The 26,618-nt window shown below is 48.0% G+C and overlaps 1 protein-coding gene across 3 annotated transcripts; it reads left to right on the forward strand.

The window, feature by feature from the left end:
* The first annotated feature begins 131 nt into the window (after positions 1-131).
* Positions 132-26,366, forward strand: TMEM40 (transmembrane protein 40). 3 transcript variants are annotated; one of them, XM_037382436.1, is made up of 13 exons: positions 132-11,777; positions 15,095-15,151; positions 15,940-16,079; positions 16,664-16,817; positions 18,258-18,365; positions 19,600-19,653; positions 20,445-20,480; positions 21,881-21,913; positions 23,292-23,357; positions 23,637-23,708; positions 23,792-23,866; positions 24,609-24,671; positions 25,080-26,366. In XM_037382436.1, the coding sequence occupies exons 2-13, from the start codon at positions 15,103-15,105 to the stop codon at positions 25,097-25,099; spliced, it is 870 nt and encodes a 289-aa protein (XP_037238333.1). In that variant the 5' UTR covers positions 132-11,777; positions 15,095-15,102; the 3' UTR covers positions 25,100-26,366. The 3 variants fall into 3 exon arrangements, with proteins under 3 accessions (XP_037238333.1, XP_037238332.1, XP_037238334.1); XM_037382435.1 differs by lacking the exon at positions 25,080-26,366 and having other exon boundaries at positions 132-11,349; positions 11,724-11,923; positions 24,609-24,786; XM_037382437.1 differs by lacking the exons at positions 19,600-19,653; positions 25,080-26,366 and having other exon boundaries at positions 24,609-24,786.
* Positions 26,367-26,618: the final 252 nt, after the last annotated feature.

Raw genomic sequence — 26,618 nt, forward strand, 5'->3', positions numbered from 1 at the left:
ACTTTTCTGGAGTGGATTTGTGTATTCTAAATCAGGAGACTGATATAAATGCCGCGTTAGCAGTGCTGTTCCACCCCCCACCCCCCCCCACCCCCCGCACATTTAATGTAGCAGGAGATGACAATGTACTGAGTTATGCATTCCCCTTGTCCCGGGAGAGCTGGGTGCTCAGGCACCCTTGCAGCTCTGAGATCTTTTGGTGATCTGAGACCTGTTCCCAGAGCCTGAGCTAGAAAGCAAGCTGTTTGAGGCCTCCTATGAAGGTGCCAGAATGGAGCAGATTCATTAGAGCCTGAATCACATCTGTAGGTTGAAAAAGGTTTGCCCTCACAAGTGGTAAACGGTGGCCTTTTACTGCTCCCTGCCTGCTGGACACAGCCAGGCCTCATGGAGTGGCCAGAGCAATTTTGCAGTTGCCATGTAACAGTTCCAAGGTTTGGGAATGAGTGGTAGTACTGAGTTTTGATCTCGGGCGGGAGGCGAGGTGGTAACTGTATTGGCATCTCTATTTTTCTGGTGTCAGCATGAGAAAGAGAGAGCTTGAATTCAAGCTTTGCGTACCCCATAAAGGTGGTCGTGTCTTGTCCAAAGCACATGTTTTAAGATGAATGGATTGGACTACTCAAATAATTCTAGCTTCTAGTAAATAACCTTTGGGCTCTCTAGGTGCCTACTACTTGCAGAGCCTTGACTTTAGGAAACTGCTTTAAAGTCGAATCTGCCTTCATCCCCTTTATGTTGCAGGTGATTGAACGTGATAATAAATTAGTGACCCGAGGTGATGCTGAGAGAGGAATGTGTCAGGACACAGCTGAGTTACTGAGAGCTGTGCTTTGTCTCTAATAACTTTGCAAAGCTGGAATCTTCCTTAAAGATCCCAGAAGATGGTGTCTGTTTGCATCCTGGTGCCAAGGCATGGACAGCAGTGGAAGTCACCTGAGTAGTTGTCTCACCAAGAGAAGGCCGGCCCTGCCTGCCTGTCGTGGCCTGCTGCTCACACCAGGTCAGCGAGCTGGGAAAGCCACAGGGCTTTGAACGGTCTCCAGATTCACTGAGATTTTTGCGTCCAATTTCAAAAAAGCTGCTTAGTAGTGTTGCTCTGAACCCTGCAGAGCATGGGGACCGGGGACCTGGGACTTGTTCCTAGTGCACGTAGAAGCTTTAGGGTGGATATGCTGGCAGCTTTCCTGTCCCCTCACCATCCCTCTCCCCCCGCGGTCTGCCACAGCCGTGTGTGTTTTCACTGCATCACAGAAACATGAAGCCAGTATTTGATGGAGCTGCTTTTTGAGGAGGGGAGGATTCTTGATGGGTATATCCTGGAACAAAAGTTGAAGAATAATATCCTGAGGAAACAATGGATAGATCAAACTCGGAGTCCTACTGACTTCCAGGATCACACCTGCGGCAGATTTGTAGGTACGCCTTAGCGGGGGGGTGCACTGTGCTGCCCTCGGGGCAGGTTTGTCAGCGCCTCTGAGCTGCTGGCCCAGCCCTGCTGTGTAGCTGGCCCTGTGTTGCCCCCTCTGTCAATAGGTAACCCCCCGTCTCGTGCCTCGTTACCCCACAGGCTTTTCTGCTTCCTGGCTTTGCCAGCTCCCAGCAGGGCTGTTGCTGAGAAAGCGGTAGGAGGCCAGGTCGTGGCTTGCCTCGCTTGGCAGGGTTACGAAAGGGGTTCTAGGACCAAACCCATTCCATAGAAAGGATTAAATGTTGAAATCCTTGGTGTTGCCTGTTTGCTCGAATGTACTGAGGAAAGGGACTGTATCAAGAGGGAGTGTCGGCTGGAGCAGGGAACGTCACCTCGGGCTCCCTGTGCTTCTTGGGAAGTGTGTGCTTTCCCCTTCCTGCAGCTCTGCCTCCCCCAGGCTGCTTCCGGCCCTACTGTGAGACCAAAAGAATGGAGGTGGGAGGGGACCCCAGGAAACTGGGAGGACGAGGAAGAGGAGAAGTGGTGATTTTCATCAGATTTTGTTGCAGGTTGCTCCTGGAAGGTGGTCAGGGTGGTGGGTGGGGAGAGTGCCCTTATCCCCCATGCCAGTCCCCTGCGCTTGCTGCAGAGCTCATGTACCCAGCCAGGCCAATGACTGGGTGCAGTCACTGTTCCCCACTGCTCTAGCAGCCGGCAGCCCCTTCCCCAGCTTCCTGGCACCCCAAGCCTTCCCTTTGCTCCTTTGCAGCCATTTGGGAGCAGGGCAAATATTTTTGTGTTAATAACGATGGGATTGCACTAGTGGCATGAGTAGAGATGTGATGAAACACATATTCTTCAGATTTACCATCAGGAATGTAATAAACTGAACAGAAATTGGCACATTTCTGGTCAGGATTTGGAAAATGTTCTCACCACGCTGTTACCTTCAGTATCTGCAACGATCGTGAGGTTCCCCCTCAGTAGGAGGCTTTGCTTTTAGATATAGATGATGGGTTGATTCCCAAAGTGCTTTCCCCCAGCTTTCCCTGTGGGAGCCCTCCTTGCCTTGGCTCGGGAACGGAGCTGGGCCCAGAGCAGCAGAGCTCCCCCAGGGACGGGACACAGGGCCTGTCCTGTGCAGCATTATGTCAGCTGTGGCTGGTTAAGGCCCCGGGGTGTGTGTGTGTGTGTGGCCTTGCTGTGACCAATACATGGTTCTTGAACTGCCCCTCTGGGACAAGCTGGGGCCAGGCCACAGAGGCACGCAGGAGGCTGTCATTGCTTGTGGTGATGCTCAGGACTGCCCCATCATCTCCTCCAGCCCCTCTCCTGCCCTGGGCGGGCTGTGGCCAGGCCCTGAGGGTGTTACAGTACCATTTGCTTCTGCCTGTATTTCCCGCACCCTGGCTCAGGGTGTAGTAGGTGCGTGGCTGGGACTGATTTTCAGTCTTTGATTTTTGCCTCCTCCAAGGAGTATGAGAAGGCCAAAGCGCTGGCTGCACTGTGGGAAAGGGAGTCTTTGCAGGGTGAGGCGTCTCATCTGGAAAGTGCAGGAGCAGCCAGTGAGACAGGAGAAAATGGTGTTGAGGGAGAGGGGAGAGGAAAAGGGGCCAGGTCCACCTTGCTCCAGCTGGAGCTCGGTCATTAGCTTGAGGTCCGGGAATATCATCAGGTACCGCAGGACCAAATACTGCCTGTCCCTTATGGACTTGTGCTTTGTGCTGGGGACCCACTATCCATCCTACTGATGGCGGCAGGGAAGGTGCATGGCCCTGGCCTTCGGTAGCCAGCCTGCAGCCCCCCTGCAGAAAACTGCTGCTTTAGCTAAACTGGAAGGACCAGTAGCCATTGCCCCAGGGGCTGGACAACTCCCTCCCTCCTGCAGAGCCACATCCCTCAGAGGTGATTTGTGAACCTGTATGCTTCTGACCCATAATAAAGGGGGGCTGCCATTAATGAGGGAGCATTAATGTGAGCCTAAGCCATTAAGGGGGGAATCCTGCACTTGTCTCAAGACTGAAATTGCTCAGTCTTCAGCCTCATGAGCTGTTGGTAAGTAACAGCACCTGATGAGGTCAGTAATTCTCCAGAGAGCAATACACCCTGGCCTACACCTTCAGCGATGTAGACTGCTCAAACAGAAGAATCAGGCAAAAGCCAAGGGCATGTGCCCAGGCACCTCTCCCATCCCCTGCCAGCCCCTTGGTTTTCTTTCAGTAACTGGCAAGAAAAGCGATTCTCAGGTCGCTGACTGGTGCAGGGGCAGGCCAAGACAGCTGCACCACGGGAGAGCTCCTTTGGTCTCAGGTTGTTGGGCTGTCTGCTCCTCACTGCTTCCAAAACCCCTTGGCTGTGGTTTCCTGTTGTTCTAGGAAGCTGTGAGCTCCTCGCTGCCCCTGTGACTGCCCAGAGAACAGGTCACTGCTGTGGGCTCAGCCCTGGATGGGACCGTGTCCCAGCCCTCGGACAGAGCTGCCCGATGGGACATGCTCCAGCGGCTCTGTGTGAGTGCCCCAGAGCTGTCGCCGTGCAGCTTCATCCTGGCCCTGAAGTCACAGCAGGGCTGGGAGGTCACACGGCCCCATGGTGCCACACCAGCCGTCTGAACTGACGGTGCAGCTCCTGGCCCTGACAGCAGCAGCACAGTGCCAGGGTGGGAGGCTGTGGCCCCCACCTCCTGTTGCCACCTCCTCCTGGTGGCCCTGCGTGCCAGCACTTCCTTCCCTCCAGTACTTCAGCAAGAGCTTCCTGGGTGTGAGAGCTCTGCTGAGCTCAGGGGCCGTATGCTGGTCCATCCACTCCTCCAGGGTGTTGCACATGGCCTGGAGAGAATCTGGAGAGCTGCACAGAGGCAGGAGGAGGGCAGCGGGCCCCTCTGCTGCTCGTGGAATCGGTGGCGTAGGGCACAGGTACGGGAGAGCACGCAGGGGCAGCTTGCATTGCTCTTAGGTGCCACCCTGGGCTTTGCCCGCAGGCGGGGAGCCCTAGGCTAGACGGGCCTTTGGTTTGAGGTGATTCTCTTGAGAGAACAGCAGAACTGGAACCTGGTTCCGCGCCCCCCCCGTTTGTCGTGCACTTGATAGCGTTCGGGTGACCTAACTTGGACAGCCGAGGACTCAGCTGGTGTGGTGGTGCCTGCACACGCGGCGGTGGTGCCTGCACACATCTTCCTGTGAGGCAGTGCTCTTCCCCCCGACAGACAGACAAAGGAATGGGAAGCTTTGCACCCTTGGAGGGCCTCAGAGCGCGCGGGAGGGGTGAAACAACTGTGCTGAATGTAGGCGTCTGCCTTGTAGGTGTCTAATGTCAAGTTACACGAATCCTGGGCATTGTATAATCATGTCTTGGCTTCTGTTTCACTAGGAATTAAAAAAGAAATGCAAATGAAAGGAAATAAATGCACGCACACAGCGCAAGCTCTCTTCAGGCGCAAACACCCCAGCAGCCCCCATTGCTTCATTAGCCACGTGGACCTGCACTTAGAGCTCCAGTGATGGGATGTTCCTGAGACTACAGCTGCCCGGGCCTCTCAAGCGTTTCCCCACTTGAAAAGTAGGAGAGCATTATCAAAACTGGTGGCTTGTCAGTGGCAAGCCTCCAGATGCAGGGTCATCGGATGCACGGCGAGGCAGCTGGCTGGTGCCTCGCTGCCTGGTAGTGCAGCGGAGCGTGGCTCAGGTTTCCTTAGCTCCCCTCTGTTGTTTGCTAAAGCTCAGCTACAAAAGCTGTACATATGAAAAGACTTTTAAAGTATTCCACACCAGCGCGTGCGAGACATTTCACAGCCAACCCAGAAGTGCTGTATCGGTACCAGCTCTGTATTTAGTGGTGACTGCCGGAACTGGATTGGAAGAGCTCAGCTCTCCTCCTCTACCCAACCGACGATAGTGCCGTCCGCCCCTCAGCTAGGAGAAACTCTACAAGGTGTGGATCACTGCGTCTCGGTGCCCATGTCTCAGTGGGAACAAGGATTACACACCAGCAGTCTGTGAGTGTCTTTGAACCGTGTTTAATTTGTGCTCTGCTGGGGAAAACAAAGAGATAAATAGTCCGTGAATCTGCTTTGCTGCAGCAGTTACTCCTTTCCTGTATGATCACACACAAATCCTTCCGTGCCTCCATCCAGAATCCCAGCCGCACCCCAAGCTCCCAAACCAGGCCACTTTTCTTTTAGAGACTGGGCAGGGAAAGAAACAGCTCCCGTGGCAAGTGCCAGAGCCAGGTCCACTTTCCCTCCTTTCCGAACTAGAGTTTGCATTTCAGACAAATGCTTCAAGTATGAAAGAAAAAGACTCTAATGTAAGAGCAGCTGCCTTAGTCAGCTGGGGGGGGTGAGCTGCGGGGCTGTGCTGCGACAGCCAGGTTAGCGCTGCCACCTTCACATCTCTGGCCTTTAAGAGAGACGTACCGTTTAGGCTTCTGTGTTTCTGTGCTAAGAAACTCAACGCGTTTCCACGAGAAACCTGAGCTGTGAAACAACGTTTTTGCTTTGCCCTGCAGTAGTCTGAAGCGTCCTTCAGTTCCGCTTTCCTTCCCGCTGTGTACAGAAAGCCAGAGCTGCACGCCTATAGCGCAGCGGCCAGAGCCCGCCGTGCCTGGGAAGGGCTCGTCCTGCCCTGCCGCGGGCTGGGACACCCTGCGCCTGCGGAGACCTGCGGAGCTGAGCATCAGCAGAACCGAGTACAACTGGGAAGGGGTATGGAGGGCAGCGTGGGAGCAAGACTGCTGGCAAGGGCCTCCTGCAGCCTGTCCCCGTGGGCAGGGCCAGGACCACAGGATGGCAGCCTTTCTGCGCAAATGCTTCAGCACACACAGAGACCTTCAGGGAGTTCAGCGGCGCTGATGGCCTGGTGGCTTTCTCCCCGACTTCTGACCCCACGAGAAAGCAGGTTCAAATGTTGATAACTTGCAGAGGGGGGAAAGGGGAGTACCTTCTGGGGAACTGCAGAAACTTGGAGCACTTGGCCTTTGCCAAACTGGGAGTTGCAAGAGCAGCCACAGCCACCTCCTGAGCAGCACAAAATATGAAGTCATGTCCGTATGCCTGTGACACAGCTAAGCAATGTGCACTGTGGCCTGACAAAGCTGCTAGCGGCTCAATAACTGCTCCACACACTTCCAGACCTGCTGTAGCAAAACCTGATGCTCATTTATTTCAGGATCTGTACACACTTGGCTTGCCCGCAAAGGCACAGGGCAGCTGCTTAATGTGTCCGTAGCACCTGGCCAAAAAAAAATGAAAAATTGTGAGACTCAAGCATCTGTACAGTAGCCTGCTATTAGCAATGTTATCATTGGTAATAAGGAGAAACAAAGAAGAACAGTTTGCTGGAGTCTGTCAACAGGGTCTGCAACATGCACTACGTTCATCTTTTGCCTCTATCGCCACTGCCTCAGTGGTGATTAGAAATCAGAGATTTTTATGTAAATAATACAATTTTTACTATAAGAATATAGCTATAGCACCCTGATCCACTTTCTACGACAAATCATATTAGAAAGCTTCTAATGAATTTGAAGAAAATGTAATTTTGACTAGAAATAAGACTTTAAGGAAGTAATAAGACTATAAAACAATAAGAAAAAAACAGGCATAGATGTGAGCATAGTGTTCTTCTTGGTTCTTGATGTGGTTTAGGAGAGATGCTAGAAGATATGTATAGAAAAAAATAATATTAGGCCTAGTTCTTAAATTTAACAAGCTTTAGCAAAAATGTTACTGTGTTATTTTTAAATATTAATACAATGAATTAGTTATTATGGCAAGTAATTCCACAGAAGGGTACAGAATAAGAAAAAAAATCCCCAAAAGTTCTCAGTAAGGTACAACACAATCCACTTCCCCATACTGCAAAAACTTCCATGGCTAAACCCCAGACCCTCTCAGCTCCGCCAAAGGCAAATGGCTGATTTCTCATCATCTCCCAGCATAAGAGGGTAGTATTAGTTCAGTGGTAGTCTGGAGGGTTAGGGGAGTGGGTTGTACATACTACTTGTTGCTTTTTTCCTCTTTCTCAAGGTGTTCAGAGCTTAAAAATAAAAAGGAATCTGTAAACTGGCTGTAGCTTGCAAAATGCAGCTGACAGTGAAGCATAATCCTCCCTCAGTTACTTGTACTTCGTAGTCTCACACAATTGTTAAAGCAGACTTTATTTAAAGAAAAAAAAGCAACTAAGTAAACACACAGAAGGGACTAATTTAACCAACCCTTTGGATAAAAGTCAGGGTAGGGCAAGAGGTGTTATGGGAGTGTTTTAATCCTTCAGAAATGTGATGACTAAATGAGCAATTACAACTGGGAATATGTACCATCACTGGGCCCCTCCTACACTCACTTAGGAGTATTTCTACATTTCTCATGCACCCTGCCTGTGTGACAAATCTGCACACACACTGCACCCAATTAGTGTCAAGCATAAGAGCTGCTCAGCACGTGTCTTGTGTCTCTAAACTCCTCCGGGAAGCAATTTTCCCAGCATACAAAGAATAAATCACCATCCTCCTAACTCTCTCAGAGGACAGCTCTCAAATAGGGGCAAAATAAAGACGTAATATATGATAAAGTATTCTAATTAATTAAATAATATTGTCCCAGCAGAAGTAGATGCAGAGTATTAGCTGCTTTAAGTGTTAAACATTGCATGTAATTAAATATGTTGGGGTAGGTGAGACACAGTACTTGAATAGGCACTTGTGGAAAACCAGTCAAGCAGCGCACTTAGGAAAAACCTCCAACAACCCCAAACAAACAAACAAAAACCTTGGAAAAGAAAGGAGATAGCAATGCACACCTACTACATGAAGTATAAATCACCTTCTCTGTTTCTGTCCCAGTCTCTCCAGAAGCATCGGTACATGAAAAGGTGAGAACGGGAGGAGGGTACACAACACGCTCTGCACACTCCCTCCTCAGGCACCAGATGCCCCAGGGTGAAACCGTTAGCTTAATTTGACAAATGACATAATGTGACCACGCCTTGTATGATCAATAGACACACTGTGCTATTGGAACGTCCCTGGTGCTGTCCCACGATACCAGCTATCACTCTTCACACACATTTCCAAGTGACCAAACTTTGTGCTTAGACAGAGGCAACACTCCCTGAGAAAAAGGAAATCTTACACCGGGATGTAACACAAATCCTACTGAAACAAAGCCAAGCCCAGAACTGTATTTTAGTCCAGTAACTGAAAGGCCGGGTTACCTCTGAGCAGGCCTGGAAGTTTCTCAGGAAGTCATAGGAGCTGGAATCCTTCCTTAGGTGAGACTACTGGGGGCCAAAGGCAAGAGACTGGCGTGAGACAGGCTTAATTAATTGGTTAATTATCTATCAGGGGCAGCTGTAGTGCCAACGCCAGGGTGAAAATGCCTGTTTTGGTGTAGCTGGTGCATGTAAGGTGTTGAGCTGAGCTTCCTTTTCCTGGTGCTGACGCAGAAGAGGTCTGTTCTTTCCTACTCCCTTGTTGCCTTCTGCTAAAGGCTGGCTGGTGAGAAACCGTCACCTGCTGGCGAAGGAGCAGCTCCCCTAAACAGAAGACAGCCCTGGGGTGGCTCCAGTTTAACGCTGTGCTGCAGAAGTTACGTGCATCTGAGGTGGGCGAGAAGGCCTCGGAGGAGAGCACCGAGGAGCTTACCACAGGTAAAGGACAAACAAAACCAGACAGATGCTTTGTTTCAGGTTATTCTAAGAGAGGCCGTGAGGATTAGAAAGAAGCCATTTGTGTCTCTTCCTCCTGCCAGAAGACAGAGCACTAAACCCGTAAGCAAAGTAAATTGGTACTCTCGGTGCCCGAGACTGTAGCAGCCTACGCAGGGCAAGAGAGCCAGAGCACGCGGGTGCTGGGCAGCGAGGGCACGCAGGCAGTTGCTAGCGTGCGGGAAATTGCCTGTGCGTAACTCAAGGATCCGAAGGACCTTTGTCTTTCAGGCAAGTCCATCCTGATCTCTCACACTTGCTATTATCAGAACCCAAGAGACCATTACTAAGAGTTAGAGAGCAAAACAGATTGCTGGAAAAGGGCAAAGAGACCTCCCCCAGTTTACCACCATTCCCTTAGGCTAATCAGGGGCTGGGGGCTGGGCCCGGCCCGGGTTGCTCCCTGTTGCTTTCTAAGAAAGAGCAAGTGCTAAGAAACACACTGCAAACAACACTTGACCTTATAACAAATGGAGGATTTGGATTTTTACGTGTTTTTTAAAAAAAAACAACCCTATTTTTACTTTTACTCATTTACTTATTATATGTGTTGCTGTATAAGCACACCTAATTTGATAAAAATCTGACTTCCAGCTATGACATCCAGAGAACTTTTGTACCCGGCAAATGTTTGGGTGGGAATCTATCTCAGGGTGCATGATGAGAGCTGAGAAATTCATAGTCGTGGTCGTAGTGAAAGCAAATGTTAGGCTGAGGCAGCTCATTTAAGAAATACTAATACTTTCTTTGCCTTGACTGACTTAGGAATTGGAATTCCCATGTGATACTAAGTGGAAAAACGTGGGGGGAGCTCGGGGGAATTGTGCGTGTCCCAGGGGCTAGGGGCTGGCCCGTGCAGGGTGGGCTACCTGGGAGTAAATGGCCAGCACTGCTCCTGGCAACCCAGCTGGATCCTGGCAGTCCGTACAGGTGGCTCCACAGGTGAACACAGCAGGAGATCCTGCTGGATTCCAGCTTATCACCTGGTCAGGGTGATGTAAAGCCCTTTTCTCCAGAGGGGCAGCTGTGCCTTTTGCCTACAGAGGAGCCCCCAGCAGCCTCACACACAGAGCAAACTGCAGAGGAAGATCTTGAATGTGGCTCAGCCCGTCGTGCCTTGGTGAGCGCAGCCATAACCGGAGGTGGCACTGGCTGTGGTGGGTTTGGCCACCTCTCTCTCTCTGGTCGCTGGAGACAGGCGTGATGGACGGTGTCTTTCCCTTCCCTGTCACTGGCCTGGCTGCTCCGTCACAGGACGCCGCAGCCCTGGGGCCTCAGGGATGAAGAGGGGACCCTCCTGGGGGCACTGCCTGATGCCCTCTGGCAGTGTCCCGCTCCTGATGAGCCTGCGGTACAGCAACCACCCGCCGCCCTGCTCCCTGCACGGGCATTTCCCTGGCGCTTTCCCCGCCGGGCCCAGGGGCGGTCTGGGCAGGGGGGCAGCGTGCCCCGGCCCCCAGGCCGCCATCACGGTGTCCTCGCTCAGCTCCGCAGCAGCCCAGCATTTTTCCCCTCAGAGAGGGATCCCTGTGTCCCACGGCCTCATGTACCCGACAGGCCAAACAAGCAGGTCTGGGCTCCCCCGGCCAGGGCTGCGCTGGGGCAGCCACGGGCAGGGGTCCAGGCCTGGCTAGTCAGGGACCCTGGGGTCCCTCGGAGCCGGTGGGATCGGCCCTCGGCCACCTTCCCTGGTGCTCAGGGACACGGGGAACAAACACACAGTTCCTCCCGCCCCCGCTGGAGCGTGGCGGCCGTGGGGCGACGCGGGGCTGCTCTGGCTGTGAGTCAGGGCAGGCCACGTGAGGCACGGGGCCAGCCCCGACGCCTGCCCGCCCGCCATCGCCCGCCCGGCCAGACGTCGCGCAGCCCCGCAGGTGAGTGCCGGGGAGCGGCTGCGGAGCTCCTCGGGGCTGAGGCCGAGGGTGCTCAGGGGTGCTGCCGCGGCTTTCGGTCCGCGGCCGGGTTGTTCATTGCTCCCCAAGGAGTTGTGGCCCAGCGGGGGTGAGCCGCAGGGCTTCCCTGTAACAACGGCGTCTTCTTGACTGGACTTCCCCACCTTTTAAATATCTTTTTCTTCCTATAAAGTCCTCACGGCAAATCCTGCACTTCATACGTAAAGGAAGATTTTTTTTGCTTTAACTTTACTCAGACTACAAACGTGAGCTCTTCTGGCTTCTGTTGAGCTCATTTTCTTCACTTCGGAGCTTCCCAGCCACCGCAGAGAGGAGCGCACAGCACGTAAGGAGGAACAGAAGCCAGGTAACTGGGCGTGTGACCGCCTGCAGGAGCGCTGCCATCGCGGCTGGAAAACAGGCAGCAGGCGGCCCAGGTTCGCAGGTGTGGGGCTGGCAGCAGCGTGGCCCAGTGCCCGGGCGCGCTGCGGAGCTGGCAGGGAAGGCAGTGCCAGTGCTACGGCCAGGGGCAGCCGGGCTGCATGCACTCCCTGGTCACCCCCCTGGGGACGGTCACGTTGAGCCTGGGGAGCGGCCCTCCCTGCGGTGACACGCACTCGCTGGGGCTCTCCACGTGCCTGTGTGCAAGGATGCCGTATAGAGTGAAAAGTCTTGAGTTTTGCTACTTCCCTGTCGCATTTCAACCCTATTTGACAACAGGAAGGCAAGCAGGCGGGTAGCAGAATTATCTCCCTGGTGGCACTGCCTGAGGAGGCGAGTAGGAACGGTTTCAAGCTGAGCTGGTGTGGACCGGTTCTTGTTGTCTCGGTGGAAGAAACAACCAGCTTCGACTTATAGCCACAGCCCTCCAGGACGTCGTCCCGTGGAACCAGCTGCTCGGACCAGGCTGAGACTGGCAGGTGTGCTTTATGACGTTTGCTTGCTTTGGTTTGAGAGAAGGGCACGGAGGGAGTTAGCGTTCATGTTTAAAAGAAAATATAGCAAGACTTGGTGTGAGCGTACGACTTAAAATGAAAGGTAAAAGTAGTTTCAAAGGGAAAAGGTTTAGGATTGTCTGGCTTTTGTCTTGATGACAAAAACAACCTTATTTTACTTTATTTACATGTTTTAGTATTGCACTGAACAATTTCACTCATGTATTTCCCCAGCTAAGCAAAAAGTTGTTGTGGATGGCAGTTATAAGCCTCACTTCCTAAACAAATAGGAGAAGTCTGACTGCATGCAAATTTTATTCTAACATGTTAGAAAACACCTCACTGCAATTAAGTTCTGATTTACTGTGGGGAAAGCAGGGTGAGGTCTGTTGTTCATGTTATTCCTCAGTGAGCTCATGGCCGGGCTGAAATGCCAGTACATCATCATCCTTCTCTCATTGTGAGGTATAATCAACTAAATCACTTTTAAAACATACCATAATTAAATGCCTAGACTTATCCTTTGTTTAGATCTGATTCTCTTCCCAGAAGAGCCACATGGGAATTAATTGTCCATAGTCTAAGAGAAATTAGGTACCCGACTTCCTTAGTTACGTAAAGCTGGGTGACTGCCTGGGCTTAGCCGTGCTGGAGGCACACAAAGGGAGATGGGACGGGCTGCTCCGGGATCCCTTGTGGCACCCAGGTCTTATCATAGCGGGATGCATAAGTGCGTTAGGCAAAGAGGTTTCTGTTGCTGCTACAGCTGAGCAGTCCAGTCATGTGGTTCAGCAGATGAACAGTTTTAAGGTAAATCAGTCTGACGGCGAATGAGGTTGACAGCATCTCCTCTGCCTTCGGTGTTGGATCTGCTCTTCCTTTGTGTGTGGTGGGACAGATCTGCTGGTGCCTCCCTGCTTGCTTTGTCTGTGGGGTGGCGCAAAGCTGGCGTAAAGCTGCTGCTGTGACAGGTTTGTCAGAGGAGGAGGAATGTGCCGGTGAAGGTGGCCTTCACTAGGTATTAGGGGCCCAAACACAAACCTCCTGAATTTCACGCAGCTGTAAAATCTGTAGATATTTATAAATATTTTTATGAAACTGAGTTAATCAGTCAGAAAACAAATGTTTATATTGACAGTAATTTTGTTCCTTTAGGCCTGGTATTTGAACCATGCAGTCCACAAAGAAGCCTAAAGGATTTAACTTGCAATAGCAAACACTGTTGCAAGGTTAAAGCTAAACGGGAAGACAAGGATACAGAAAAAGCCTGAAGACCATAGCAGGAGATATATAACTGCACAGAAATTACGTACTTTATTGTGTGGCCAAGAACGAGCTCGCCCAGGGTGTGGTATGCTGGGTTCCTGTATTTCAACACCAGCTGTTGCTTACCCAGGCAGAGGACAGATGTGTTTCCTGCATTCCCTGTCGGGTACTCACAGTCTCACATTGCCGGCGACTGTCACACAGTGCTGCCGCCACAGCTACAGCCGCAAAGGCTGTAAGTCAGGCAAGGTTTGTGGGAGAGGTGAAAACTTTCATTAGACTAATTGATAGAGTTCAGAGCTTGTTGGTCCAAAAACTTGCCAGTTTTTCCAGGTATATCAGGTGGTTAAATAAAAGTTATTATCTGCCATTGTAAACGTTTTGCATAAACTCATCATTGGGAATAATTTCAAAGTGTTCTTAAAATATTCAGTTATTTTTTTCCTCACAATACACCTAGGAGGTAGGTAAGCAGTTTTCTGGGCTTAGCCTTTAATAGTGGTTAAAGAGGTCATGTAATTTTCCCAGAGCCAAACAGCAAAGCAGTGGCTAAAAGGTTTCTAAGTAAGGACCTTGCAGCCCAGGAAAGGAGAAAGCCTCCAGAATCACCAACACACTGGAAATGTGGGAGCTTGACCCTGCTTCCAAAGGAGGGATGGTTCTGTAGCTACTTTGGAGTCTGTCTGCGTCTAATTTCTTCTATCTAAAAAGTTGTTCTGTTTCCAGAATGGAGATGGTTTTGCTTGTGCATTACACTGTCCTTCTGTAGACATTAATGGGACCTGTTTTAGATTTTGTGTTAGAATGTTTTTCTGACTGATATGAAGGTCTCTAGAGAACTGAAACTACCTGTAGGAAAAGAAGATTTTCCCTCTGGAAAATGTAAAGAAAATACTTGGTTTTCAAACTGTTGGAAAGTTGGGGTTTTTTTGTTGTTGTTGTTGTTGAATGGACCCAAAAGTCATATTGTAAAAACCAAAAAGCGTGGGTGTATAAATGGCTTTCCTGTTGTGCCCTGCATAGTGGAAAGTGTACTTCAGGCTCCCCAAAAATCTTTTGCATCTCTCAATACAAGTGTTTTAATTGAAATGTTGCGTGAGGGGAGATGCAGTCAGTGCAGCACGCCTGGACGACAGTAGGTGGAGGCAACTGTTCAGAACCACAACCACCATAAAAAAAAAACCCATCATCAGAATAAAACACAATCAAAACAAAATTTCTGGGCCAAGTTTAGCAAAACTAAAGAAAACACTGGATTTTGGGGATGTCAGAAAGTTTTGCTTCCACGGCAAATACCAGTAAGAAATCTGGGATCTACCCTTAGAAGTTTTTAATTCTTAAACATAAATTTCCTTTTTGTGACAAGCTGGGAAGAACAGGCATTGGAGTGTCAAAGTCTTCTGTGAGACAAGGGTTCCCAATCCCGTGCGGCTTTCCTATGAACTATTGCTACTGTTCTCCCTGACTGGTACATTTTCAGTATAAGGATGTCAAAGGCAACAAAGAATAATCGTTCTGTTTTGTGAAGGGAACAGGGCCTATTAAGTTACTCACATCTGTGGTAAATAGTTAATTAGACACCTCGGTAGTTGTAAAAAACCAACGATGCGAATGATCAAGTCGGACTTCTTTTTGTTTTACTCATGATGATCAGACTTTTGTTCCTTCTTACTAACCGGAGGCCAGCCCAGCAAGGCTCGTTCCGAGGAGTCGAGAATGGATCCCGGGCGGGTAAATGAATCATGGTGTGAAACTCCCATTGCAACAGAGAAGTCATTTCAAAACTAAAGTGTCTAGAGATAGATGCCACGTTTGCAGAAAATGAAATGTAAGACAGAGGAGGTCAGTGTGATCGGTTCCTAAACATGCTTTTTTCCCCCTTTGGAACAGGCACAGCAATGGAGAAAGTGCACATCCTATTCCCAGACCTTACAGAAGAACAGCAAGGTAAGGGCAGCACACAGAGATCAAAGCTTCAGCTCATCCACACTACACAGCAGCGTGTGCTAGAGCCGCCATGAGTCAGGGAAACTTGTTTCCTCTGCAAACACACTTCACCTTCTTGCTTGTAAAAGTGAGACCAGCGGTTAGTTCCCAGCTCTTCCACAGGCTCCTCATCAGGCCTTGGGCACGTGCTTGTGGGAAGTCAGAAGCATGAAGGAGATTTCTTCACTCCGAGGGTGACCGAGCACCGGCACAGGCTGCCCAGGGAGGCTGCGGGGTCTCCTTCTCTGAGGATATTGAAACCCCGCCTGGCCGTGACCCTGAGCGGCCGGCTCCTGGGGGAGCTGCTTTAGCAGGGCCTGGGGCTGGGTGGTCTCCAGAGGTCCCTGCCAGCCCGGACCAGTCTGATTCTGTGATTTTGCTGTGCATTAAGTGCCTAATGAGCTATCTCAGTACCTTGCTATGCAGGCTTTTGTGTCTTTGTGCCTGTCTATAAAATAGCACGGTCAGAATGAGCACCCCTTAAACAGCTAGGAAGGTTTCCTCTGCTTCTCTAACCGAGAAAATAGTGTCACAAAGACATCGGTAATTTTTATGGACTATTGACTTTTTTTTTTCTACCCGTTTCTGGCAGACTGAATTGCTTTATACAATACAGCACTGGCCCCTTTCCTTTACACTAACCTCTGGTGCTGGGCAGCGTGTTAAGGGTCTGATGTCTCCACCACAGGAACGCTACCGTGCCGCCCACCTCTGCTGGCACACGGTGATTTGCTTCTTTTTCCTCCCAGACATTTTCCAGAGAGGTTTTACTGCCGATGCCCATTACTTGGAGAACCATGAGAAAATGAACCAGTCCTTCTGGGAATCACTTGTAAAATGTTTAGCCGCCACTAACCCACCTATCCTGAATACTGAAGAAAAGAACAATGTAAGTTACCAAAGAAACATGCACCCCTGTAAGACGTTGTTATACTTCTGTACTTCTCCGATATGCTCTGGGGAGAGAAAACAGGCAGTCCAGTTCCCTGATATGCTAAAACGCATCTAAACCATGCTAAATGCTGTAAAAGGGCACTTAGATAAATGAGACTCGGGCCCCGGCTCCTCTTCGTTGTTCTCCATGTGCAAAAATCACTGGCTTTGTATAAATTCCTCAGGGTCAGCTCAGCTCACTATTTTTTAGGCAAGACCATTGTTAGTGACATTTTGCTGTAAGATGCTGCAGGGATTGCATTCCGTTTTCAGACCCTGTAACTGTACTTCTCCAGCTCTGTAAATAGTTAACTATTACACACCGTGCTTTTTTCTCAGTTGACAGCTCTGCTCTGACATGCCGATAGGAGTTGACGTTCTCTTCCCATCTTTGGCATTACTCTTTGTCCCTGATTTCCCCCTTGTACAGTGGGGGCAGGGGATCACATGTCCCACAGGTGGGGCGAGATGCATTTAGCAGTGTTCCCAGGCTACGTTCTATCGGAAGGACTATTTGCTATTTACTGATCTCTCTTGCAGCTCCTCAACAGCTGCAGTGGCTGGCCTGGGGGCTGCTCAGCCTGCCTGAAAGCCATCGAGCAGAAAGGAGCCAGGGCAATGGTGGCTCTTTACCTCTTGCTGAAGACAGCCAGCCCGTCTGGGTATAAGCAGCTGCCCAGCTCCAAGGGAAAGGGTGAGTCCTACCTGGTTGCTCATCAGCCGTTTTGTTAAAATTACTGAAGTGCCAGTGGGACCAGACACCAGTTTGAAAACTGATGCGTGCTTGGAAGTGATTATTAGTGAACAACTCAAATGTCTAGGAGCACTGCTTAGAAAGGTCAGTTAGGTATGGTGATAACGGGAGCCAAAGGTAGTATTTTACTTTAGTTTCACTTGGCTTCTTCTGGGGAAAAAATATGGTGTGTTTAGAGAGAGAGGATATTCTGGGATGATATGCCAAAGTAATTTCCCTGACTTAAAGTGGTGCCCAAGTTTCTTCTGTCTAGCTGGAGTCATGACACCCAGGATTTTTTTTTTTTTTTTTTTTTGCATGGACTGTTATCCAGGCAGCCTGGACCTCTCTGAGCTCTCACAGTGGTAAGAAATCAGAGCTTGAGCACTGAAAATACTTTTCCAAACGACCCTAGCAGCACATGTCGTGGTAACTAAAAGGAGTGGATAGAAGATGCCACTCAGGGTGCTGAACCCAGCAACAAGATACAAACAGATGTCGCTGCACTTCTCATTTGCCTGGTCGTGCAGTAAGAAACCAAGTGCAGTGCCACGGGGTCTGTAGAGTCATGAATTGTTGTTAATGGGTCACAGAGCTGCAGTCACTTAAGGTGGCCCTGAATTTAACTGGAGACCCTCAAGGAGAGCATGTTCCTACCTTGATCAAACACATTCGTAAGGGGAGAGAGCTCCCAGCCCAGACAGCAGCCCAGCTGTGGTCATCTGTCAGCGTAGGAAGGTTTGTGATAGCAGGGACCTCCCTTGCTGTTCTTGTACAGTGAGCAGCATCGAGCAGCCAGGGGAAAATCATGTCTAGCTGCGTATCTCCAAATATTACAACTAATAATGCAGAGATGCACGGACTCACCAGCCCCGGCGTGGAGCTGAATGTGAAGCTGTTAAGTAGCACCTGCAACCCCTGCCACACGAGCCAGGAGCACCTCATGCCTGGCCCAGGGGTCGGCGTCCTGCAGGTGCCTCCTGCCCGGCGGTTTGGCTCCATGAGAGGCGCTGGCACTGCTGGCAGAGACCACAGGGGCCAAGGGAGAAGGAGCCCAGGGAGGGGTGAGCAACTGCTCTTCAGCTGAAGCACCTTGCAGCTGCTGTTGCTTCGGGGAGTGGGAATTGTCTCGGGGATAGCATTGTGGGTAAATTAAAGGCCAGAATATGAAATTTTAGGCATCTACCGCAACCATTTAAGAAAGTCTAAACAGCTGTTGATAGGATCTTCCATTTGTGATACTTTGTACTACTTCTTGTCTGCAAAAACCCACAGCTGCAGTAAGACGAAGGGTCTGATTTCCTGTCAGACCTTTAATAAAGCATTTTGAAATCTGTCATTGTAAAAGAGAGCAAATGTAAATAGTTGTTTCTAATATTTTTTCCTCTATATATAAAACAGATGAAAAATTGAAAGTCCTGAAGAGATTGGAAAGGAATGTTATGCTTTCACAAGGGGGAAAAAAGGCTGAAAACTCATCCCATGAGTCCACGGATGAAGATACAAAAGGTAAAGAGGATTTATTTTATTTTTCCCTGATACGTAATTTAATCTGATTGCATATTCATAAGTCACATCAGAGACTTGCAGCAGTTCTCAGAACTCTTAAAAAAGTAAGAAATTGTGCAAAAGAGAGAAAACAGAAAATAATCAGTACCTCTAGATTCATTATTAGCCAAGTATCAGGGTGCCTCCTGCTCTTGTGGAAGTTGGAGGTTTCAGAAACATAGAAATCTGCTGCAAGATTTCTCCCCAAATAAAAGATCATAACTTCTATGATCTTCAGTGCATTTATGGTCTAACTGAAGCCTGCATTTAGCAGGAGGCAAGGAAGAGTCAGTGTACAGTAGTAGCTGGCAATGCTGTAGTACTTCTCTTAGCATTTATTTTCTTATTCGCAAACATCAACAATGTATCTGGAGAGGAGGAGGCTCGGGGGGGACCTTATTGCTCCCTACAGCTCCCTGGAAGGAGGCTGTAGGCAGGTGGGGGTCAGTCTCTTTTTTTCCCGGATAACAAGCGATAGGACAAGAGGAAATGGCCTCAGGTTGTGCCAGGAGAGGTTTAGACTGGATATTAGGAAAAACTTCTTCACTGAAAGGGTGGTCAAGCATTGAAATAGGCTGCCCAGGGAAGCGGTGGAGTCACCATCCCTGGAAATGTTCAGAAAACACCTAGATGTTGTGCTTAGGGACATGGTTTAGTGGTGGACTTGGCAGCCCTGGGTCAGTGGTTGGATTGGACTTGATGATCTTAAAGGTCTTTTCCAACCTAAATGATTCTGTGATTCTATGATGTCTCTTCGGCTGCCGTTAGACCATTTGATTCATGAAAAATGAGAGAGACTGACAGGTGACATGGAAATGATAACGCTGATACTGACTTGCTCTCTTATAGAAAGCCACTAGCTGATTACGATCAAATGAGTTGCATTTAGAAATTATTTTTTCAAACTCATTAGCAGTGCTGATGATACGTGTTTCACGTAAGAACTTTCTCACTACACCCCTTTATACAAATTATTCCAACTTCAGATTTTGCTGGGTTTCTCCTGTTGAGCCAGGTCTGAAGCGAGCTGTGAGGCAAAAGCAGCTAATAACGATCCTTGTGTTTGAAAGCCTTGATTTTCACCTACATGTCCCATGGCCATTGTATTATAGTCAAACAACTACAGTGCTGCTGGTTTTGATACTGCTGTCCCCTTTTTTCCTTAATCTGATGAAAAAAATCACTCTCTTTCCAGACAGTGATGGGGAAGATTTAGCAAGACAGAAGACTGAAGGCCAATTACTTGGAGGTAGGAAAAAGCGACGGCGGCATTGGTTTTTGCTAGAGACAACCAATATAAACCAAAAAAGGGATAATTTCTGGCATTCTTTGGTTTGACTTTTGAATAAAGGCTTATTAACGTGTATAGATGTAGGAAAATAACCAGTCAAAATGTGGCTGTAGGAAAGGCATTTCCTACAAGATGAAGTTCAAGTAATGTGGCCACTGAAATGCAGCAGAGGAGTTTTGAAAATACCTCTCACAGCCACAGCTTAGGGGGTCTGCAGTCAGCCCTCAGCGCTGACCAGAGATCGCCAGCGAGCAGCGCACCTTTGGTCTCATTCCTGAGGTTTTTCATTTCCTTCCAAAGGAAAAATGGGAAAGTACAACGCAGATCACGAAAATGGGCTGTGACAACACACAGAAATAGCTATCAGCTTATGGTATAGAACCACGGCCGTAAAAGAGTTAAGGCTTTAATCATTTAATGAATGTCTTCAATAGATCTCAGCCCTGATGTAAGAGCAGCTCATTTAAATTGACATGAGGAGATCTGATTTGTCTCACAGGAGTCTGACACTGCCTGACTCTAGATATTGTGAAAGATGCAATGTGGGGGGTTAGTGATCCACACACGTTCCCATGTTCCAACTGTGTCGCCCACAACAGAGCTGCCCTCTCTCGTGAGTGAGTTGGTATCTACCTTGTCACTCGTACGCAACCACACTGATTTCAATAGTTGCACGGGCTGGGACTGGCAGCAAGGTGTACATACTCACAACGGGTATTAATCTACATCACCTTTGTGTAATATTTCAGGCATACCAGCAGAGGTTGTTCCCTACAGAGATTCAGGTAAGCGTTCCCAGGTAACGTCATCCTGCTGGAAGGAAGACCGTAACTGCAGTTTCTTTGTTCTGACATGCTTATATATCCCCTGCTGCAAATCCACTGGTTTCCAGTTAGCCTGGTGTTGGACTTGGGCATGGTGCAGATGTTTTGTGGCAAGCTTGTCAGAGTGGCTGGCTCACAGCCGGTGATCTGTACAAGGCGCTCGAGCAGATTAACCCACTTTTTTTCTAGGCCTGCCAGGTTCTCACAAGATCGGAGCCCAGCAGTTGTCATCATCCTTTATAGGGGAAAACCCAGCAAATCTATTGGGCAACTATTGAGTCTTTGCCAAGAAAGCCAGGCAGTTGTCAGCGTTCCCTGCAGCCCTCTATCTCCTGCTGAACAGGGATGCAGGACAGGGAGAGAGCTGGAACCTGGTTCCTGCAAAACCCGTGATGCCCAGCGCTGAGCGCCTTCCTCCCTTTGCTCTGAGCGCAGAGCATTCCCGGATGGATGATGCTGGGTTTTCACCCAGCCAGGTGACAAGTGACAGAGAAACAGTTCCAGCCGAGAGGCCCGGACAGTCAGTCTGAGCAGCAGCAGAACAGATGTCAAAAGCCTCCAGCAGGAAACTTTCAGTGGCTTGATTGCGTTACCGACCTCGTCCCTCCCAGGCCCAGCCACCGCCACACTCATCGGTTAGGGGAGGCAGACAGCCCAGCGGGCGGCCTTTGTGAGAGGACACCTGCTCAGCTGCTCTTCTTCCGTGCAGTGGGGGACGGCTGCTGCGACGTGGACTGAGTCAGCTGAGGACAGAGTTGGGAAGATACAAATTTTGGTGTAATCCCTAGGGAAGGTTTTTTGAGTCACTTCTTCCCCAGGAGCTGCATAAAATAACCAGGGTGGAGGAATACACTGCAATACAACGTTGCCCCCGCGTTGCCAGGTGCAGAAAGAGGACTGGGGTACTTTTCCTGTTGGTGTTTGGCCTCCCCACCTCTCGCGGTGCTTCAGTTCTAGGCCCCTTCAATACACCAGGTTGAGACACTGAAAATACTTCGCTAGGGCAGGACTCCGAGCCTCCTGCACCAGCCAGGTTCAGGGGATACACACATGGCACTTGTGATCCAGCTCTGCTTGCTTCTAGCTTCAGTTCTAGAAACTGAATGTTTATAAACAGAGGCCACCAATCTTCTACTGCCCAGCTATTTCAAAGAACCTGGGCTCACTGTGAATAGTCAAGTTTTATTGTTATCTGTTCTTGGGTCCTTTCAACTGCGTTTCCTGGCACTTTTAAGTGCTGTTTTGTCTACTGAGTCACCAAATAAGTGAATACTCACAGTGCTTGCTAGTGCTGATAATGGTGGGAAACAACATATTTGTATTTCTACTACCAGAACTAACAACACAATGTTGTTTTTCAGAGGTTACCAGACGAGAAGATTCAATTGCAGATGGTAAATACATACAAGCAAACAAGATTTTCTTGTGGGTGGGTGCTGTCTTTCAGGACTGAGTTTTGCTTAGTGATATACCACCTCCTGGATACCTAGATATTTCCAATCAAAAAATAGAAGTTTGAGAATAGTTATTAAAATGCACTGTAATGCTTTACTAGAAGAAATACTGTGCAACTCTTTCCACAATACAAAGTTCCAGTGGGACTGTTGGGTTCAGGAGGCAGAGTAATGCAGAGCAGACACTTGCCAAACATGAATTGATGTTCTGATAAATTCTGTGTCAACAGATCATTCATACAACTGCACAGAGGAACATCTATGAATCAGAATAGCGCAGTGCATATGCATGCTCAAATAACTGAATTTGTCTGCAAACCAGAACTTCATCAAGCCAGAATGCTCAAAAATCAAAAAAGATGCGACTCCAGTATCAGGTGACACAGAACAGAATTTGTTGGAGGTCTGGTTGCTGTGTGGTTCAAAAGCACAACAGCAGAAGCCTATAGCTTATTTGGAGTACATTTCTAGCAGCTGCCTGTTACATCTTTAGAGAAAATTAAATTCATTGCCAGGCACTGGTTGCCTGGTTGCACAGCCCAATGTAAGTGAAATCAGCATCTAAAACTTGTGATGAATCAACTCCCAAGGGCTTACATGCAGCAGACTGCCTAGGGTCTTCTCAAGCGATCAACAAACAAAAAAGGAAAAAACCTGCTTTGAACACATCATTGGGAATCTGGTAAAATGTTCAGCTCTTTCTGACAAAAAAATTGGAGAAAGAACAGAATTTGGCAACACTGCTCATGAAAATGGTATTTAAACCTCTGAAAATATCTAGCTTGTTCTTAGGTTGTTCTTTCTATGCATCGTTATAGTTAGCTACAGGAGCGTAACTGTCAGCTACAGTTCTTAATTTGGGAGATGCAGAAATACTTCATCAGCAGGCTTAAATAGATAGCTGGTACTCACGCTTAGTAATGAAGATTGTTATATTATTGTAGCTGTGATTGTGCAAAGCTCCCAAGGATCAAACTGAAGCTCCCTTGTATGACTGCTTTACTCCCCCACTGTAATCCTGAGACTGTTGATTGTCCCACAGTAGACAGAAAAGACCCAGAGTGCTTTAAAACAATTCTGTATTGTTCATGCAGCCATCTGACTATGCTGCCGTTTTTTCCCAAAGCCCTGCTCTTTTTAGGGCAATTCTAAAATTGCTAATTTGATCTTTCTGAAAGGCTCGCAGATCTTCCCTTTGAGTAAACAGTTTGGCATTTATCCTGCTCTGACAATCGATTTCAGAAACAAAAAGACAAATAAACTTGAAATGCCTTAATTTCAGAGTTCCACAGCAAAAAAAGACATTTCTTTTTTGTAGCATATAAGAACAGGAACAGTCACCTCCCTCAGTGGACAGTACGGTGGATGGGCATAAGGAAGGATGGTAAGACTTTTAATTTATTTTTTTTCAAAAATTCAACTGATGTCAACCCTATTCCACCTTAGTCTAGGAATAAGATCTCTGGTCCAGAAAGCCTCCCCACCCCGCCAACAGGAGTAGCTTGTTGAAGTGCATCAAGGCTTCTCAGTAGCAACTTGTGCACGTGTATGTTTTGCAGTTGAGTCTAGTGTATGAGCTCTCGTGGAAATAAGACTTACTTGCAGAGTGATACACTCACCATGCCTGCAGCTGTGACCTAATTTCCACCCCCCTCTATTTCAGATGAATTCTTTCATTTTGTCATTCTTTGCTTTGCAATTGGAGCTTTACTCATTTGCTACTACTACTACAAAGGTAAGTACAAGACTTCAGTAGAAGGATAAATTGTTGCACGCTAGAAAAATGAACAAAGCCTAACATTTATTTTGTTGCCTCAGACTGGACAATTTCTCTTGGAATCGGGTTAATCACCTTTGCATCCCTGGAAACCACTGGGATATACTTTGGTCTAGGTAAGTGTATCTACGGCAGCCAGGTCTGCATCCACCCCAAGGACAGAAGGTCACACAGTCATTAAATGACACAAGTCTATAAAACTGCTTGTGCTGAGACTCTGAATTGTCCCGTAACTCTCCCCTAACACCTCGTTCGCGGTTACAGAGTGTGGCTGGAAGCAAACCTGCCTTGGTGATCTGGGAGGGAGAGGCTGACTCCTGTTTGGTTCTCAATGATCAGAAGACCCTGGAGTCACCTCTTTCTGCAGCAATGGCTGGAATGCTAAGTTGCCATGACAACGTATAATTTTAGCAGCAAGGCACTCTTCCAGATGCTCTCTCTAAGGTGCTGTGTGCTCTGGCTGCCATTCAGTCCCCTGGGACTGAGGCAGCTGCACACCCTGTGGGAAGAGCTCTCAGCAGAACCTGGGCAGCAGCAGCTACTGGAAATATTTGAAAAGTGGGCATTCTTGGCAATCCCTAGGGATGCTGTAGGAAAAGTGCAGCTAGCGGCCGCTTCCCCACTGAGAGCAGAAGTCTCCTTTGTAATTGTGTGCTACTGTTTTTCATAGGCTGTCATGGGTCTCTCAGGAATCGGCTTCGTCACTACTTTGTTGTTAACGATAATGCAAAAGTGCTCGTTTAGACAGTAATCATGGGTTCATTAATATTGCAAGGGGCAGTGGCTGGGTTTTGCCATTTTTCTGTTTTATGTTGCTATCTGGCTCATCTTGAAAAAAATGTTTGTTTTCACAATTAGTGTATCGAATTCGGAGCATTCTTGACAGTTTTGTTCCTCTGATTGACAAATTCAGGCCAACAGGTAACCGTGATCTACTTATGGGCTGCACGCGTGTTCCCTAGACCTTCCCGGGTACTTCACTTTGGTCAAGTCTTAAGACCAACTTCTCCAAATTACAATTTCCAATCTTCTTAATGAAAAAAAAAAAAAAAGGGACATATTTTACTACAGTTCATTACAGCTACTTGGGTTTGAAAACAAGTTATTTTTGAATCTTTCCATGTGGCAGAGCATTTTCGTATTTTATTACTCTGCCCTGTATGGGGTATTAACTATTTCCTGACAATGAATAAGAATTCTATAGCTCAATTAAAAATCTTTTGCTGGGTCTTCACAGACACAAATGATGAAGGCTGCTGGAAAGCTGTGTAGATACCTGACAATTTAAGCATGATAATCCTGACTGTCATCTTTTTCTTCATGATGCAGGTGTGAGGAAAGCTGCCTAGGTGGAGTACTTCAAGAGAGTTCAACAAAACCCTGCTGTCTGAATTTCTAGTATTAAAAGAACTGCTGTATAAGGCAATCATAAAAACCTAATGTGAAATACTGAAATGTCAAAACTGTAGAAAAGACATTCCCTCCTCTCAAAAATAAAGCTGAAACTGTGGTGCAGGGTCCCATTTTTTCTTCTGAAGTGATGTGAGGCTCAGCAGAGCTCCTAAGACAATCCCAGTGTAGGTTTATATTTAATGCCATTAAATATAAACACATCGTCCTTCCCTTCCCCCATGCAACCACATCAGTCTGTCTATGGTGTATCAAAATCAACAAAATGACCAATTTTATCCGCCGCTGGTTCTGGATTAGGCTCTGGATGTTTCAGTAGGAATCCTGGCAACCACACTGCCACCTCCTCTTCCCCCCTTGTGATGCTGCGGACCAGGCAAACACCAGCTGCTTGCTTACACAGTTGAGCCCCAACAGTGCAACAGCACTGAAGCAGATTAATTGATTGTGGCAGAACTCAATATAGTGGGTGTATAATGATTTCACCCAGTGAAAGCGGGGTGAGATTTTACATGCAGTGACATAATGCTGCAGTAATGAGATTATTAACAGCAGCAAATTTCATCTCTTCTTCTGAAGGGAAAAATAAAGGGCTTTGATTTGACTCGCATCCCAACATTTTTCCTTCTTTGAGTAAAGGAAGCGCAACTTTGACGTTCCTTTCATTTTACAGGGACATGTTACACATTACATATGTAGGGCTAATGCAGTCATAGGCTGACTACAAAAAAAGGGGATGCATTTACATTTTTAGTAAAAATGAAAGGTCTTCATACCCATATCGGAACAAAGGCATCAAGTCAGACAGAAAGAGCCATGAAAGTGTAGGGAAATGTAGATCTAAAAAGCCATTAGCCCAAACAGCCCCGCGTTTTAAACAAGCAATTCCAAGCCTTGCTCAGAAAAGTAAAAAGCTTACTTTTTAGTTGTACCTGATTTTAAGCACCGGTGTAGATCATTCTTACGTATTGCGGCTCCATTTGCACATCCAGAAATACCAGCAGCCATACGCAGGCCTGTACCAGCGCGGCACAGCAGTTACCTAACGTGTTGGGGTTAAATTAAGCAATAAGGATGAATACAAGTTATTTTGTAATATTATCATTTACAGGTACTATTTACATGTCTTTGTAGAAATACCCTCTTATACCAAAATACTGTATATTTTGTGGTGTTAGTCTGCAAATAAAGTCTTGCTCAGACCAGTGTAGCATTGTTAATGTCAAATGGCTCTTGGGTGAACTGAAAACTATGCATAGTCACCCTGCTCTAAGGAAATCGCTTTTTTAGTTTCCTCTGCCATATGATGTCTTTCTGAAAGGTAATTTGTGGAAGTCAGGATGAGAAACATATTTTAGTACTAAACAGGTTTTCAAATTTGGTACTCTGCAGTCAACAAAATTAATTTTTAGGTTTTTTTTTTTTAAACAGAAGCTGCTTAAGGGTAAAAACAGCAGA

This window comes from Falco rusticolus, chromosome 4, assembly GCF_015220075.1.
Source record: "Falco rusticolus isolate bFalRus1 chromosome 4, bFalRus1.pri, whole genome shotgun sequence".
Taxonomy (NCBI): Eukaryota; Metazoa; Chordata; class Aves; order Falconiformes; family Falconidae; genus Falco; species Falco rusticolus.